Source organism: Colobus angolensis, unplaced genomic scaffold (genome assembly GCF_000951035.1).
Source record: "Colobus angolensis palliatus isolate OR3802 unplaced genomic scaffold, Cang.pa_1.0 Scaffold112, whole genome shotgun sequence".
Lineage (NCBI taxonomy): Eukaryota > Metazoa > Chordata > Mammalia > Primates > Cercopithecidae > Colobus > Colobus angolensis.
This window is the reverse complement of record NW_012112253.1, coordinates 5,036,343-5,055,266: the sequence shown is the minus strand read 5'-3', so window position 1 is coordinate 5,055,266 and position 18,924 is coordinate 5,036,343. Positions and strand designations below refer to the sequence as shown.

Sequence of the window (18,924 nt, the reverse complement as noted above, 5' to 3'; positions counted from 1 at the left end):
AGAGGAGGACTATGTGAGGGCTTCTCTGGGTCCAAAGGGAGTTCTCCCACCCCTTGGGATTGGAGGAAGGAAAAGTGGAGGTGCTCCTGCTAGGGTTTTGAGAGCAGCCTCATGGGGGCTTTTGTGAGGGGGGCATGCCTTGGCACCCCCCTCTCCTGGCTATTCTGTGCTGTACCCACTAGGCTTCAAGCAGCCTCCCCAGAGGAGGCAGCACAATCTCCTCCACCTGGGAGCCGTTTCTGAGTCTCCCTCACACCTGGGCTTCCCTGGACAGGAGACCTCAGCTAGAGTCTGAAGAGTCCGGGAAGACCTCAAGCCTGTCCCTTTCCCCTACGCTAAGGTACTAGGTGCTCAGCCCTCCACCATTATGGGGGTGTTTCCTGGCCATTCAGCTGATCACTGTCAAGCTATCATTTCTCTCTGGAAAGGGAAAGGATGCCCGAACCCCATCTCTCTACTCAACCTTCCTGGGTTCTATTCCCTTGTTTCTGGGGCAAGGCTTTTGGGAGGGTTGGAGGGAGAGGGGATGAGGGAACAGAAGAAGGACACTTTGAGCTTTCTGCCCTCCTCCTGTCGTGCCTTAGCTGGCCCCCTTCACTTCCTGTCTCCTGCCTCTGACTGGAATGAGAAGAAAACGCCTTGCACATCCCAGGTCCACCCTCCAACGCTGGCTGGTCCAGTAGGCTGTTTCTTCTGCACTTTGTCTCTGGTTCCTGATTCTACCTTCCCCAGATCTCCACCGTTCCACCCTTAGCTTCCTTCTCCTTGCCACCCAAGGAGTGGGTTGGCTTGGTTTCCCATTACTTCCCCTCTCTTTTACCTCCCTGCCGCTATCTTGCCAAAGGCTCTTTCCTGTCTGTGGTTCTACTTGATCTCTGTAATTTTTTCCTTCCCTCCATTCACCCTGGACCTTTTGCCTTCATGATTTTTCCTTTCCTCCTGTGTATTTGTCTCTTGATGACTCATTTTCCTTTCAGAGAAACTGAAGCTCAGATAGGTCAGGGGTAATGGCCTACATGGGAGAGTAGGACTTAGTAGACAAGGCCTTGTATCCTTGCAGCCCTGCCTTCTGTCTCGTCCCTCTTCCTTTTTGTCTTGGTCAGCCACTCAAAGGCTACAGTTCTGCGTCCAGCAGGGGAGCCCCTTGGGGGGTTCCAGAGTCCACCACTGCACATCCATCACCTTCACCCACTGCCTTGCTGTAGCAAACCTGCAGCCACTCTGTATATTGTATATGTATATTTATCTATTTGTATATAGATATACAATTTCAAGAACCTACTAAAGGAGGAAGCCTCACTGCTATGCAACCTGACAGGTTATCAAGTGGGTCTCTTTGAATTCCTTCTCATTTCTAGGAGAAGTTAGGAACCATGAGGTGCCCCCCCCTGCAGACCCCAGAGCTGCTGCCTTCTCCAGGTGTGCAGGAAGTTTGTAGGAGACTGGGACCCTTGGCTGCCCAAGCTGCCTCCCCTCCCCCACCCGCCCAGTGGCAGTTGCGTCCGTTGGGGCTTCTGGGGCAGCCCACAGGGTTCCAAGCATGTGCTAGCAGTTGCTCTTTAGAGCACCCACTTCACTTCTCCCATGTAGTTCTTAAGTGCAGGGCTCTCCTGAAGAAGGGGCTTCTAAATGGCCAGCCCATGCATCTTGTTCAGACCAGGCTGCTCCATCCCTGCTAAGCCCAGGGATTCACTTGTGTGTCTTTCTGGGATCACTGTCGTTTGTGGCAGCCTGGGCCTCAGGGAAGGAAGGGCACGAGGAGCAGCCCTGGCTGGGATGTCAGGGGCCTAGGAAAATTCCTGCCTCTACCAAGAAATAGCCCCCTCTTTTCAGAGGCTGCCTTGTCCTAGATATCTGATGTCCCATCCTTGCAGTTTCCAACTCCAGATGTAGGTCTGGCTCCTATTAAGCTACAATTTCTTTGTGGGAAGACAGTTATGAAATTGCGGCATTCCTAAGTCTCTTATCGTGAATTGTCAGAGCCCCTTCAGACCAGTGACTGGGGCCAGGCATGAGAGGCAGGTGATAAGGACAAGAGGAGCAGCTCCTGTGTGCTTGGGCAGGCTGGAAGGGTTGGAGATAGGAGCTGAAAACACCCCAGATTTCCCAAATGGGCTTGAAGAGATCACAGCCCTGAGGTGCCTCCCACTCAAGCCAGAGATGAATTTTTCCCAAAATCCAAGTCTGTGAGGCTGGGTCACAACGCTCTCATTCAATGTGGGCTCCTGATGCTGACGGGACGTCCTGACATCCCTGTGTTCTCTCCTGCAGAACCTCGTTGCGACATTTCCCAGAAGCCATGACATGTCCCTGCAGCTGGAGGCCTTTCAAGGGTGGCCCAGGAGGCCTCAAAGGCCTGATGTGGCCTGCAAAGGAAGGTAAGTAGGTGGCAGGGCTGAGTCTGTGCCTCAAAAGCTAACACTCCAGTTTCTTGACTTCCTCCCTTCTCCATTTCCTGAACCTGGATGGGTGCTGCCAAGGATGAAACGGAGGACCCCATTCATTTGTTAGGAGATCCAGAGTTCAGCCTCTCCAGTGCCTTGGCTGCCCACTTCCTCACTCCTAAGTGCTACTCGTGCATACTAACTCATTGCTCCCTTTTCCTGAGATGATGCCTATTCTCCTTTAAGAAGTATAAACCGGAGGAGCCTCTTCAGTGATAGCTGCCCACTACCGAGCCTCCTCCTTTCCTGCAGCCTCTGCCCTCTCCAAGCTCACTCTGGCCTTTCTTATCCTAGGTAGCCTCCTGTCCTTTGTCTCTATTTTTGCCTTTGATCACAACTTCTCTCCTGTTGTCCCTTTGGAATGGCAGCATCATTCTGCAGCTTCTTGGTCAGCATGGGTTACAGGTTTGTGACGACAATGATGCATGCTGTCCCCATAGTGGCTCGATGGGCCTTGGACAATCACTTATGCACCCAAATGTGTTCTCCAGATCATCTTTCCTCTGTGTATACGAAGAGAGAATGTTTAGGGAGCACTGTTTTCCTCACCCATTCTCTCTGTTTTTCTCTCCGTCATCTAAGATGTCTTTCTCTATGTACCATTCTGCCTCTAATTATCCTCTTTTTCTTTGTTTACAGAGAAGAGCTGTTCTCACGGAAGGATCCAAAGGGTTCAAAGGCGAAGGGTGCCATCTGCTTCTCTGCTGATTCAGAAGATAAAGAGGAGAAGTGCCCTGTTTCACCCATATTGCTGGTCCTGATTTTTCAGTAGTGTCCCTTACCCTGAAGCTCTTCCATTGGCCATCATAGAGTTAGCTAACAGCCCAGGGAACCGGTCTCTTTTCCTTTTCCCCATACCACCTGGAACTCAACTGGAAAGGGCAATCAGATGACTCTATATCAGGCCCCACCACCTGGTGTTTGAAGTTTCTGTCCTACCAGTGCCACAACTCCCTCTTCCACTTCTGAGCTACCTCCAAGAAAGGCCACCCTCAGCAGCCTGGTTATGCTCATCCTGGAATGCTGTATTCTGGATGTCTACTTAAGGCCAAACCCCAATGTTGCCTTTTTTCCCCTATTCAAGGCCAAGGCTAGGCTCTCTTCATTGTCTCCATTTCTCTTTCTCTAGAGCTCCTAGAGGGCAAGACACTGTTTCTCATATATTTCTGGATCCTTGGAGCTTAGCTCAGAGCTTGGCATACATGCCCAGTGTGAACTTTTCTGAATAAAATAATTTCAAATGGCGTATACAAGATACTTTTTTTTTCTGAAATATATAGATTTAAAAGCAGCTGAAAGTAAGCTTGGGGGCCATCCTGGTGTGCTCAGGGAGAAAAATGAGGGAGATGAGGGCCATGAGACAGGCATGCATGTGTTCAGAAGGGGATTTAAGGACCAGTGTGCCTACTGAGGCAGAGTTAAGACTCAGCACACCCAAAGCTGACCTTGAGGGCACTTCATCAATTTCAGGTTCAGATTCAACAACTAGCACCCATGATAGGTTGCTTAAAGATCTATAATCTGTATTAATACAGATTACCTTCTGAGACTCAACTGTGAAAGAATCCACCTTCAAGCTCATGTGTCATGGGCAGGATTCACTTTCTCACCGAGGGCTGTTGGCCACCTTCAGTTCCTTATTTTATGGGCTTCTTCATAAGGAGGCTTACTTCCTCAGAGCCTGCTACCAGGGAGAGTCAATAGAGTCTGCAAGCAAAATGAGCAAGAGGAAAGTTACAGCCTCATGTAACATTATCCCAAAATTAATATCCCATAATCTGTGCCATATTCTAATGCTTAGAAACAAATCACAGAACCACTCAAGGGGATGGGATTGCATAAAGGCATGAACACCAAGACGTAGGGATTCTTGAGAAGGCCACCTAAGAGTCTGCCAACCACAGGGCCCAGAGGGGATGATTTTAAATTTGTGTTTGGTCAAAACCAGTCCATCACAACTCACACTCTGATCATAGACAAGTCATAAGGAAGTGACAAGATCAGCCATAAGTAACTCATCACCACCTTGTGCTGTGTGAATGTTGCTGAGAATACTGTTCTTGTCACTGTTCAGTACTCCTAGATGAGATTCCATGGACCAACCACTTTGAAATTTACTTTGAAGGGAAAAATTAAACTTCCCTTGAGAACAAGTTTTAATTTTTATCCTAAGATTAATAACCATGACTCTTTTTTAACCTAGTTAAGCCTGGGGCCTTAACTATTATAACTCTAACTCTTCTATTTTCTATTTCACATTTGTTCATTGACCCCAGATCTTCCCTTTTTTGCACGTTTTATTTTAATTTATATTTTATAGTCATGTCATTACATCTACACTTTATTGGAGGCCATCTAAATGGGGTAGGGTATAAATTAAGGGGGACTGAGTTTGGGTTGGGTTTCGACCTCAACATTTAGTGTGGTCAACACAGAGTAGAGGTGAATTCCTGAACCTCTGTCTGCACATTGAGTAAAATACCTGAATGTTCTGTATTTTACCTACTCTCATTATAAAGGAGAAGGTACATTGAAAGTAATTTTTAAAATGTTGTTTAAAATACTTTGGAAAAAATCATCAAAGTGAATTGTAGGTTAAAACTTATGTTTTTGGTTGGTTTAGTTGAAATTGGGTTTTAGAGAAGAGGCAATAAGTAGAATCTTTATTTGGACATGAAACAAAGCCAGGATGTACAAAATATAGCATTTATTCATCAAAAACTTACTAATGATTTATCAAGGGGCAGGCACTAGATGACACAAAGATGAAAGAATGTATAGCCCCTTATGACTTTTGGAGAGATCATGACAATACATCATGACATTAGGCCATCGAGTCTTCAGCTGTAGACACAAGGCATGATGGGACCCTAACAACTACTTAATTTTAGGTTCACAGTTTACAAGGAGTTCTCAGAGTCACAGAAGATAAAGATGAGAGATCCTGGTGAATTTCCAGCACAGAGCTCAGTGCATGTACATCTAGCTCCCAAGATTCATAGCCTGAGGGGATCTGTCTGTCCCTCAATTTAGACAGTCACTAATGACTAATTGATGTTAGCATTTCTTTCTATTATGAATGAAGGCAGTGAGCTGCACTAAAGTTAGCATTAGCCTTACTTGTTAGCAATAGATATTTTATATCACTTTAAAATTATAGATATCCCAAAATATAGTTTATGCTCATCACTACTTCAAATCATAGCAGTAATTAGACTAACTGCTGTATCTTCTTATTTAATCCATTAATAAAAAAGCACATATCTTGTTATATCATATTTTGTAATTATGTTTTGATAACTGTATTTGAATATAATTGGGTTTCCTCTATAATCCCATCTACTTTATTTTGTGTAGTTAGAAAGGTGACGCAGAGAAAGATGCATAGGCTTTGACTGAGAGCACTGATGAAGGAGGGACAAAGTCAGCACAGCCCATTCTGCAAGCAAGACTCTGCCTTCCTTTCACAAAGTTCTGTGGAGGAAAGAGGCAGCTTGGGGAAGTATAGAAGTTTGGAGAGGTTAATTTCTGGTCACTTCTGGGGTTGAATGCAGGTTCTGCTTTTCGTCTAGCCCACGTCTTGACTCAATAAGAGATTGCATTGTCTCCAAAAGTCTTATTTTAAAAACATTTCAAGCCAGGTGCAGGAGTGGGTGCAGTGTCATGTGCAGTGGTGCATGCCTGTAGTCCCAGCTATTTAGAAGGCTGAAGCAGGAGGATCTTTTGAGCCCAGGAGTTTGAGACTGTATTGTGCAATGATTGCACACGTGAACAGCTGATGCACTTCACCCTGAGCAACATCGCGATACCCTGTCTCAAAATAAAAATTTCAAATTCACAGAAAAGTTACACGAATAGAACAATCAATACTTACACAGACTTCACTGAGATTTATGGACTATTAACAATGTAATTCTTTTGCATGTGCATTCTCTCTCTTTCCCTCTCTCTCTCAAATCTACTTATAAAGTACATATTCTCATGTCCTCCATGTCCCAATAATGTTACTTTGTCTTTGCAGCTTCTTCACCATATCTTCCTTGAGTCCACTTGGCCCTCTCTCACTTTACCCTTTATTTCAGGCGATGTCCTTCAACACCGCAAGCCCCAGATCTATGGCTCACCCACTCCTTGTCTCTTGCACTCTATCATGAACCCTTGCATGTCCCTTCCTCTGCCTCTTCTCTTGCGCTTCCCCACTGCTTAAGCCTTTCTATCCTGCCCTCTGGAATTCACGATCCTTCATTAGCCATACTCTCTATGTTCTCACTTTCTTCTGATCATGTTTGCTTTTTTAAGTAGGTACAGAATCCAATCAAGAACCATGTATTGCCTAACTCTTGAACTTCTGTCAACCAGTAAGTAGTTCTTGAATAAATGGCGTTAGTTCTTTGAGCCTTAGTTTCACATTTCTTAAGATGGAAATTAATGACAATAATAAGTGTTATACATGGTTGTTAACAAAAGACACATGAAAGTGGGTACAAGTATTTATTATTCTAATTTTTATTTAGAGAGCTGAAGACAAGGTTCAAATTTTACTCATCTTTTTATCTTCAGTACGTAGTATGGTGCCTGGAGTCCAGGCTGACCTCAGTGTTGTGACTGATTAGACTCAGCCATGCATGAACGTAATAGCAAGACCACTTCCCAGAACAACTCGATTATTGGAACTCACTTTCTTCAGTAATGTGGACACTGCAACATGTATATAATCACAAACCAAAGAGTTCAACTATTTTATTTCATTTAGAATTTTATTCAATAAATTTTTTTCTAAACTTTTTGCTTTCACTGTGACATCAGAATTGACTCTAGAGAGTACATAAATTATGTTTTATTTCTACAACTTTTTCAAAGAACCAAACCCAAATCAAATTTCTGATTAATGATTTAAATATAGAGAATTTATTATTAGGTCTCCCTGCATTCTATTCTTATCTGTAAAAATATCCATCATTACATAAAATACCTAGAGGTTTTATGACATTTGCCCTATCTATTTATAGTTGTCAATTCAGAACAACATTTCATTCTAGTTTAGATGGTTTTCCTGGTGTACCTCATATTTGGATGGATATATCCACCATGTCTGATGTTGGGAATCCTAATAGTCTAATATTTTGCTAAAAGGGGAAGAGAGAGGGAAGGAAACTAACATTTATGAAGGATCTTTACTGTGTCATCCTCTTAATATACATTTTCAGCTTTACGCATTGAAAAGATCTGGTGCAGTGTACATTATTGCCCAAGGGGGAAAGTGAGGCTCGGAGACTGGGACATTAACTGAAGATCTTGCGGCTGAGAAGCTCTGCTGATTTCCGCAGCTCACACTTTCCACTCTTTCATTCTCTTTTCATGCCATTTACCATACTCCTAGGAAGTGACCAGAGGTGTCGGTTTCCCAGATTCTCTGTCAGGCTGAGCAAATTGTGTTTTGTACACTTTCCCACCAAGCCACTCTTCACTCATTACATTTACTCATGCTGTAGTAAGTATTGATTCAGATAACACCTTTGCTATAATCAGATAATGTCCAGTGCGTGGGTTTTAGCCTCACTTTTGTTTCAGTTCATTTATTGTACAGAATTATGACCCCAGGAAAACTAGTGGTCTCCAGGAGGAAGATTATTAAACTAAAATTAACAGACATGAGAAACGTCTTAAATATCATCAGCATTTGTCATTTAAAATTGTCATGTTTATTCAATACTGGAAAGTGTACAAGGTGATCTTGGCTATACATTGTACATTGTGGCCTTTTGCCTCATTGATACCAAATAAACTATATTGTATAGTAACATTTTAATTTCATATAATTAAACAGTATTAATTTTATAAAAGTAAAAATGTTTTTAAACCTGCATTAATCATCCTTTTAGAAGAAAATAAACAATGTTTCTCTCTCATTATGTTGTTACCTACTAATTAATGGGATGAATCAAATTTTCCTGTTTCTTTAGATTTGCATGAGCTTAAAATACCTTTTCATCTACATTGGGTAGAATGTCAGAACTAGCTTTTGGATTATTTTAAAGCTTGGTAAGATCACAAGGCTTCCCTGAAAATATGTCCTATCTTGACAGTGCATTAAACCTTAAGAAAAGTTTAATTAACAAATGTCAGAATGTGTTCCTTCTTAAAAAATGTGATATATTAACAATTCCTTCCTATCTCCTGAGTCTAACAACATCTTAACCCATAAAGAAAAAAAAAAAGAGACATTTTATATCTCAACATAGCTTTTGCCAACCAAAATTTGATGTTTTAAAATTAAAGTACATATAAACTAATATAAAAAAAGTTTTAAGAATTGAACTGCTTTAGTTCGCTTTTAGATATACACTCTTATTAATTTACAGACTATTAGTTTACATAATTTTATATCAATAGACGCTAATTCTAATTGTAGTTTTACATAGACCAGCTGTGGCTACAAAGCTAGTTTAAGATATTGTTTAATATCTCTGCAATTTACCTTTATCTCCTGGAAAATAGAGACAAATTATCTACTTTACATATGTTTTGGGGCATAACAGATGAGAAATATAGTTATAAATACCCTGGTAACTCTAAGGGGACATGATAAAGGTTTATTTTAATTTTTTTAGTTTGTATTTTTTTTCAAATGATGTAGAGGTGCAAGAAAAAATAAGGAAAAAAGAGCAAATCAGCCATATTTTACCTTATATCTTACATCCCTTGTCTTTAGAGGTCTTTGTTTTGTTCCAGTCCATTTTCTCTGTTTAAATAGAAATATGACCACGTGTGCATTATAAACAAAGAACTATAATACTGCTTACGTCTCACTTTTCCACCTAATAATCTCCCAAATTATTAATAATAATGGTCTATCCACATTCCACATGTCAATTTACTTAATCAAATTTCCATTTCCATATTTAGCTTATTTCTATTACTTTACTGGTAAAAATAATGATATGATGATTATCTGCATAAAAGTACCTTTGGATACATATCTGATCATTTCCTTAAGATAGAGTCTTAAAAGTAAAATTGCGAAGTCAAAGAGAACACAAATTTTTAAAATTTTGCTATATATTTCTAAATTGCCCTAAAGAACGAGTTTTTTTAATTTATGCTATCACCAGCAAAGGATGAGAGTGCAGGCCCCTTGCACACCCTTGTCAAACCAGGTAGTTGCATTGTTTTCAATCTTAATACTGTTATTATTATTTTCATTATCCCTGGTGTCTTACTTTCTTCTTGTTTTGTATGTGTGTCCTTTTTCACTAAGTGAGAAAATGCATGTTGTAAAACAGGAAAGTGGCACTCTTTGAACTAGAATTCCTTTCTCTGGAGGCTCAAAAAGCTATTTCATAAAGAAATGTTGTTCCAGCTCTATAATTTTAAGCATCCCAATCACCACTGGCCCCTTGTAGGCCTCAGGCCTACAAGGATGTCTGGGCAGCCTAAGGAGAACATTAATATATGCGGCGTTTCCTTTTTATTCCCTTTGGCGACCTGTGCCTTTGGGATGTCTTTGAGGTGTTTGATGCTTTTTGTAGCTAGAGTTATTGATCAGGGTAGCACCCGGGAGTGCTGGCGATGGGCAAGAGAGGAGATTTTACCTGAGCTGGCAGCCAATGTCGAAGGAGTCTGCTCACGCTTCATATAGTCTCCAGAGTCTTGATGCTCCTGACAAAACTGATCCCAAAGGAAAAAAGTCCTTTATCTTGGCTGGAAAATCAGGCAACCTGATACTTAATGAATGAAAGGAAAGCATTAGGTGACACGTTTACAGTCATAAAGGATTCATTTGATTTTGTAGTCACCCTACTCTGCTATTAAATTTTAAGTTCAGCTAATGACATTTACAAGAATGCCTTGGAAGCATGTGTCCTCTAAAACCACTGTGGTATCCAGGAGTGCAGGTCACCATGTTTCCCAGCTCTTCTTCTGAGAAAATGGTAGTTCTTGCCGTTGGGTGGGGCACAGGACTACTTACCTCTGGTCTATTAATTGTGAGAAGAGGTGACCAGGGTCACTTCAAGGCATTGAGCTGCACTGACCCTCTGGCGTTCTCCCACTCTGATATAGTGAGGTGACAAGACATTCCAGGTCCCCAAGAGAAGACAACAGAGCAGAGCCTGTAGACAGCCACAATGGGCTGTGATGCAGGAGTGAGAAACAAACCTATTGCTGGAGACACTGAGACTTTTGAGGTGGCTTGTAGCCTAGCCCATCTTGATTGATTCAGATGTTTTGAAGGTTCATTTTTCCGAAGGAACACTTAATAGCTGTAAAGCTTACAAAAAATCACCATGGCATATAGAAGAAGAATTGAAGGTCTGATGAAAGAAACATTTAACATACTCTTAAAAGCTGAAATTAGTTAAAGCAGTTCCTACTCTCATTGTTATCAGTGGCTTTTCTGTCAATTTCTATTTCTAGTCAAAATAAAATTTGGTATGCCAAACTTAAAAATGAAGGCAAATAGTGATAGCACTTATTGAGTGCCTGTTAAGTGCCAGATACTGTGCTGGATAATTTATATGCCTTATTTCACTTATGGCATCAGAGTAACCATGGGAGGCAAATGACATTTCTATTTCAGGGAGGAGAACTGAGATGAGCAAATATTGAGGGACTTTGAACCCAGCTTGATCTCACTCTACTGCCCTTGCCATTTTCCCCCTCATAAGTGCTTAGTACTTTGATTGCTTATGTATTAATCCAAATAGAGAAGATATTCTATTACTCACACAATTGAAAAATATGTAACTTTTTCTCTTCTGGAGACAACAGAAAGCCTAGTTCAATTCAGATCCAGAATCTCTGTACCTAATGACACCAAGAACTCTGCTGAGACCAAATGACAGTAGGAGAAAAATAAAATGTTTCTTGGGGCCTTCTCTTTCAATAAATATTTATATTTTTCTGACTCCAGTAGTTACCATCTCAGGTTTAGATGCAGCCTCTCGTCCAGTTAAACTCTTCGTTAAATGTCTCAGCAGCCAACTTTGTTTCTGCAGGAGTTGAAACAATTTTTATTTGCAAACAGAGGTGCCAGTTGGAAACTGCTACTAATAGGAGCACTGTTAGAGCTTCCTCCTCATTCTGGACAGTGAGTTCACTTCTCTAACGCACTTGTCAAAAATGAAGAAGGAGCAGATGGAGGAGGAGAAGGAAAAGGGGGAGGAAAAAAGAAGAATCCTACATTCCGGTTGAGGTTATGAAATTCTTTGTTGTAGTATGTGGAGCATTTTCGGTTTTCTCCGCCTACCATCTCTGTGTCTGTTCGTCTTCCCCAGAAGTGGCCTCGTCTGCCATCGCTGCTCAAAGCTGTAGGGACACAGCACGTCAGAAATGCAGATCCTTCATTCTAACCAGCCAAATCTTCAAAGTCCTCCATTACATCTTGGTTATCACAAGTCAGCCTGTCTCACACTGTTCTTTCTCAGAATAGTAATATAAATAAACACATATTTCTAGGCGGTATCTTCCAAATCACAAAGTCTGACTTTCGTCTTCACTACATACAAGATTATTTTTTGTCTTGGTTAAAAACCCCAAAGTTTAGAAAAGCTAGGGAACTCCCTTCTTCCCTAAAGTTTTCCTTATCTGTAAGACCCTCTTCAGGTCAAAACTCCTCTGAGAATCTTCTCTCCATCTTCTCCATCTAGATTAGCCCCTCTCTCCTCCTATCTGTATAGGGGCACGTAGTACCCTCTCTGCCCCTTATTGCACCCAGATATTCTTTTAAGCACTTGGAAGAGTGTGAATGAGTGGAGAGAGAAACACTTTGGAGGCAAGCAGAAGTTGAGTTTGAAGCCCAGCCCTGCCATGTAATGGTGTCGCTTTGGACAAGCTGCCTCTCCCTCCCACACCGTGGTCTGTTCGTCTGTAAATGGAGATGACAGAAACTACTTTGTTTGATCGTTATACAGATGAAACATGGGAACGCACATAAAAGGCTTTGCCCAAAGCCTAAGTCAAAAATGGCCAGTCTGTTTGCCTCCTCACAGTCCCTCGAAGGCAGAGACTTCATCCCTATCCCTTTTTCATCTCATTCTCCACAGCATTCATAAAATGCAGAGCACATAGGGGAGCTCACAATCAATATTCCCGGAATTGAATCATGCAGAGGCCAGTCCTCAGACACCACCCTCGGAGGAAAATCCGTCTGTGGGGCAGTCAGCATCCAGACCTTGCTTCTCAATCAGGAGTGTCCTTTGAAGTCCAGAGGCGTCTTTGATGCTGAGGAGTCCGAACTCAGCTGGGACATGGGGATGTGTCTGCATTGTGCCAGATTCCAGTAGTCCTGGGAAAAAGTCCTGCAGGTGGCCTGAAAACGGAACCCTTCTTGGTATCCATCCTTTCATGTATGAAAAAACACCATGGGTGATTTTATGTGGGATAATAAAATATCTGTCTTGTAGATTACATCATTTGGTTAGGAAAGGGTCGGTTGAAAGAATATTCACTTAAAGTTAAGAAGCAAAATATGTTTTCTGCTGCTGACATGAGTTTTGTGGGGTTTTTTTTTTTTTGCTTTGTTTTTGTGTTTTCTTGTTTCCCTGTTGATTTTAATTAATTTTGCCCTAGATTCATGAGCTTTGTAAACTTGGAGATTTTTTAAAAAATTTAAATAAATGAAAAGAGCCTTCAAGTTTTCCCCAGATCACCAGGCTTTAATATTAAATTACTGTTTTCCAGCAGGATCATCTGCAAAACTCTGATTTTGTTTCTTCTTCTGTTCCCATCCTGATAATTGTGGCTGAATTCCCTTGTCTTTAATATGCCATATATTCTCCACCTGGCAAAGGATTCAGACAGATACAGATAATAAATACCCCATAGACATACAGACAGAGAAACTGCTGTAATTGCTTTCATAATGACTCTGAGACATCAAAGGAAGGCAAATAATGGTATTTAACACTGTTTCCATTCTTTAGCTGAAATGTAATTTTATGGAGTTATTGTCAGGCAGCGCGGTGAACGTACAAGTACAACTGTCATATTCCGCTCATATTAATTAGCTGCCCACGAGAGGGCCAGGCGAGTAATGGCAAAGTTCTCCTCATTTCAGATGGTCTGATATTCAGACAGAACCATAAGTACAATAGCTTGATTAACATAGTTGCTTAGATCAGGTTTTCCCTGGGAGTGTGTCAATTGGCATTTTGAAGAATCAATTAATTAGCACTCCAAATAATCCATTCTTGGGTTAATGAAAGTGTTTTGTGCAGCTGCAAAAAATTACATGAAGAAAAACTCAACCTTTCCAAAGTGGCGATGAAAAAGATTTATCTCAGAAAACTATGCTGTCCATTTCAAAATGCCACCGAAAATGTGTGTTTCCTTTTAAAGCCATGGAATTGACATCTAGGATTCTGACCACAACACGTTCATTTTGGCTTAGAAGAAAGCAAGTGGTGGATGTTATGATGACACGAAAATGAGAACTTTTATTTTCACTATGTTGTCTTGTAATCGTGTCACTTAATTAGGGTAAGTCATGGCCAACGTTTTGTATATCATTATCCACTATTTTAAACAATTACTCTTTGAAGACAGTGTGTGTATTAACATTTTTCAAATGCCAGTATCACACAGATATTCCTGCTTTTTAAAGTTTGAGATTTAATTCTCCGACAAATGAGAATTACACATCGAAGGGGCAAATTTATTTTTAATCAAAGCTGTTTAGCTTAGAGATACAATACATTGTTAACACAAAAGTTTACATTATCGAAAAACCAAACTGTGAAAATCCCAGACACCTTTGCCATCATTAAGATGATACTTTTGGCACACCTTATCAATTCTTCCTTTGACTTAAAAAAAAGGGCCAATGTGGTTGTCTTTCTCCTCTTGTGATCCAAATTTTCAAAGGAGCTACTTTTGTGGCAGGGTTTTCTTATTTCTGATTGATTTGAATCAAGTGTACAAATGAATAAAATAGTTTATTTGTTTATTTAAATCTTCCCAGCGTCGAAAACTTGGTGTAAAGTATAGAAGGTATTATATTTCCACATTATTGTCTTCTTCAGAAACATCCACATTTATCAGCTTCCCTGATGTAAGTCATTTAAAAATTACGTTCAAGGGCCTTGAAATGAAGGTATACGATAAGTATGCATTAAATTAAGGTAAATGAGTCATTTTATCAACTAAAAATAATTCAGAATGAAATTATGAATTTTATCATTTGCGGGATTGGTTTGACATTTTTTAGTAGTGTGAAAAATGTGATTTGTCATTACCTACAATTAGTAATTTCTCAGTTCATTCTGTTTCATAGATATGACTATGAATTGAGGTAAAAATCAGCATATTTAAAACAGAACAAAACACACGTTTTATCATATCAGACAGGATTTATTTCCTTCCCTTTATCCTAGCTTGGATATAGATAAAAAAAAGTTAGAATTCAGATGAGGCTGGAGTGCATTTTGCTGCCTACTAATTTGTGGATGAGAGTTGCAGAGCTAGTTACGTGGGAAAATTACGTCTCAGAAGGGCGGATACATTTAGCATATGTCAAAATCAATAATACACAGGAAAAAGGTAAAAACACACAGGACTAAATAGAAACAGGCTGCTCATGTCTTTCCATTAAGATGAGAAATGCCCCCAAACTTAACTGTTTCCTTTCAGGCTTAATGAAGCCGATGATGTGGGTGATGAGGAAGAACCTCTGTTTCCGGGGCTGTTGAGGGATGCACCCCACACCTCCCTATTCCTCTCCCTTCAAGGTGAAGAAGCAATGGGCCAGGGCTTGTTTCCTAGGACATTGGAATGGAGGCTCTTAAAATTCAGCATCACCCATTTATTGCTTATTCTTCATTTTTAAATTCTCGTAGAAATGTAAAATGGCAAAGTTTCATTGTCGCTGCTCACTGTGGGCTTCAGCCAGAAATGAGATCTATTGCTTATTTTGCTAATCAGCTCTTTCCATATCTGCATGCTCATTTTCTGATAGCTGATGAGGCGACAAGGTCATTGGACGTACAAGTACTTATTTAAAAACAGACATGAGAGTGAGATGGAGGTTAGTTGGGTCTATCAGAGCTGTCAATCAATTAATGAAAATTATTGAGCAAGGACACTGTGGGGGAAGTGAACAGAAGGAAGGAAAATGACCATGGAGACACAACATAGGGAAAACGACAGAACTGACTAACTGTGCTCACGTGAGTGCTAAAAACAGACATGCTCACATCCCAAGTGAGAGACAGCTCTGAGAAACACAGCGAGTGGAGTCTCTGCCACTCTGAAGCCTCAGAAGCTGACAGCACAGGGCTTTTGCCCAGAGGTATACCCTGAACAATGCCTTTTCTCAGACGTGGAGGGGAGAGGTGTCATGCTGGATGGGATGAATATTTTATTAATGTGCTAAAGACCTGTGGCCAAGCTTTCAAGTGGTTTAAAGACATTGTTATTAAGACCAAAATTTGGACTAAATGCAGACCACAGAAGTACAAATAGCCCCTTTTTTCAAGGAGGGGAACTAGGGGTCCCTACTTGTAACTGTACAACAGACATGGACGGCAAAACGAGGCTAGGGAATGCTCTGTAAATGGCCACTCTGTCACTACTGCTCACCATGTGCTGGTACATTCCAATCATCAGCACAGGCGAGAAATAATTCATAACTTCATCCTTGGGGGAAAGAAAGGAGGGATAAAATTATATATAAAAGAGTGGAAGGAGAGAAAAAGGAGAGAGAGAGAGCCTGAGGAATGAGGGAAGAAGGGAGAAAAAAATTGCCGGTATGCTGGTGTGAATGAAAGATAGTGAGGCAGAAAAATGAAAAGGCTGCAAAGTCAAAAACAGGGAGATACTGACACCAAATCTCTGCAAAGCGTTCAAAATTCTCCAGCTGCCACGCTTTTAATTTGCTACCATTCTAATTAAAATGCAAATTAAATTTATAATTAGCATCAGCGCTTTCTAAAGAAACCTCCTTGTGCGCTGCACAAACATATGGGACGATGCTGTAGTGTAAAGTTTGTAAAACAGAAGTAATGCACACTGTGGTGGTGGTGGGGAGTGGAAGATTTTTTTTTTTTCTTTTCCCTGGGAAACAAGTTTTATGCTGACTCGGGGTTGCCCTAAAGGAATGGCAGTGGTTCTTAGAGGAGGGTTGAAGTGAGTGAGCGTCCCATTGCAACAAAGGGATTGCTGAATATGGAAGACGGGCTGGGCTGTGACTTTGTGTTGAATCAGGTGTCAAGGGTTACCCTGCGTGTCATCAGGATTGTATAGGAGATGCCAAAAGGCAAAAGGGGTCAAAGCTTCTAATCAAAAAGTCTATGGCCAAAATTAACCGCTGCTTGCTTCCAGATAATTAATTTAAAAATTGATGGGGAACAAAGTACCAAAATTACCTCATGATTTGAACACATATCGTGTTTTCAAGATAAACTGTCCCTCCAAGTTGCTGTTCAAAGCTGAGGGTGTGTGGAGACCTGAGAGCCATGTTAACTAAATGCAGAATATATGTGGCACTTAATTTGCAGAGATCCTCACTGAGTATGCTAGTTTTCCCATCATAATCCTTTAGACATAAATATATAAATTTGCTATTGCTGTTTCTTCTTTCTTTTTTTTTTTTTTTTTCAGAAATACATTTGTGCTGACTGAGCCTCACGGTGCAGAAACAGCTCTGCCTGCAGTTGTAATAGGTGAAGGAAGATTACTCGCAACAAATTTATTCTTACATTCACCATGTTTTGGTTCAAGGGAATCTTTATGAATTTATTTTAAAAAATCTGTGATCCTCATGGTAATTGTGCTTTTTCAGTGGAGGACCCTACCTGCACCTAAGGTCTCTTTAATATTCCGGGGACTCTCCTTTATCTATTAACCAGGCTCTCCATCAGATATTTAAAAATTTGAATGTAACAGGAATGAATATTTCATAGATGTGTGTTAAGCTGTTATTAAACTATAATGTAAAGCAGGATTGTAGGAATATTTTTATATGTCAAAAAGTCAATTAAAATGATAAGCCTGTAATATCACTATTGTGGTGCTGTGCAAAAATTCATTTCATATGCACAGGAGGTCCTCAACTACCTAGCATTTGGGTGTGAAGCAGGTCTGTTACATATTCAGAGGCCTGTGTACTTCAATTTCATTAGTAACACTTAGGTCCATTTTTGGCAGAGATTAAGTGGAGAGCTACGGAGGATAAATCTTACCTAACTTGATTTTTGTTTAGTATTACAAAAACAGCATTAGGCATTCCTAAAGGTAGGTGCTTACCTAAATGCGTCACAGATTCATTTGAAAATAAATGTCAATCCCTAGGAGCGTGAGGTGTCTATAATAAAGTCTGTAGGAAGGCTGCCACCATTGTCTTGAATTAAAAGTAATGTAGTGTCTGTTGGAGAAAAAATCACACAATGGTAAAGACGGAGGAGGAAATTAAAACCATTGCTAACCATAATAATATAACGCTTTCAAAAACACAGCTTCCTATCTGTAGGCTTTAGAAGAAAAATAAATTTTGTGCAGGATGTGTGGGGAGGTGCTTATTTTTAAATTTTTATACCTTCATGCTTAGGAAGAAATATTTAGAAATATAGTTGGTAGAATTATGTCCAAATGCCATACTAAAAGTTAAATGCTTTCCCAAACTTTCTTTGATCATCAAATCTTCCCTCGGCAATGGCCACTGTCAAAAATGGGATGTTAAAAGATGATCTGCTTGACAGGTTTGACATAACTCAATTAATCAAGACTTCGCCAAAGAAAGAAAAATAGTTCTACCAATACACTGATGAAGGGTGTCTTCTTACATTCACAGAGTAGAAGTTCCTTATTTTTTCCTGGTGTCTAAGGAGAATGCAGGCCTCCAAAATAAGTCTTCTGTGTGACAGACAAAAGACCGAAAACTGTGGCATAAAAGCATTTCTTTGTTTAATTTCTAATTGTTGTCCTCCTCTTATTCAGAAAATGAAGTCACCTTTGTCGTGGTTTCATGAACCACTGGGTAATCAAAATTATTATGCCGCCACCTGTTGTCTGTTAATTATTCTGAGAAGATACTCATAAATCATAACACCGGACAATAAATCAAACTGTCAGTTCTCAGGTCAAAGGTTACCCATGAAAAGTTATAGGTCACCCACAGGGTGTGAAAGAGCAGGGTTTTAGAGCATCACTCATTGTCAAGCACTGTTGGGAGAAGTGCCATCGAAACAAAAGGAAAACTGAAGTACAGAAGAATTCCAGCTAGGGGACAGGAGGAGTCGATCCAACATTGCACATCCAACTACCAGCGAGATGCTCTCTCCAGGCCTCAGAGATTTGCTGCTCTTTCAGAACCCTGTTGCAAACACTGTCCCCTTCAGAAAAGCCTGAGGAGCTGTGGTGTTAGAACATTATCTTTTCTTTTTCATGTTCACTGGAGAATATGCTGGAGAAGTTCACATCCTACTGCATTATTCATCGGCACAATCAGAATACGTCAAACTGGAGTTGATTGGAGGATGCTTCTGAT

General features: G+C 40.6%; 1 protein-coding gene across 2 annotated transcripts; it reads left to right on the top strand.

The window, feature by feature from the left end:
• The first annotated feature begins 1,512 nt into the window (after nt 1-1,512).
• On the top strand, nt 1,513-3,696 carry SPATA8 (spermatogenesis associated 8). 2 transcript variants are annotated; one of them, XM_011957840.1, is made up of 3 exons: nt 1,513-1,632; nt 2,272-2,378; nt 3,084-3,696. In XM_011957840.1, the coding sequence occupies exons 2-3, from the start codon at nt 2,300-2,302 to the stop codon at nt 3,203-3,205; spliced, it is 201 nt and encodes a 66-aa protein (XP_011813230.1). In that variant the 5' UTR covers nt 1,513-1,632; nt 2,272-2,299; the 3' UTR covers nt 3,206-3,696. The 2 variants fall into 2 exon arrangements, with proteins under 2 accessions (XP_011813230.1, XP_011813220.1); XM_011957830.1 differs by having other exon boundaries at nt 1,513-1,695.
• The last annotated feature ends 15,228 nt before the right edge of the window (nt 3,697-18,924 follow it).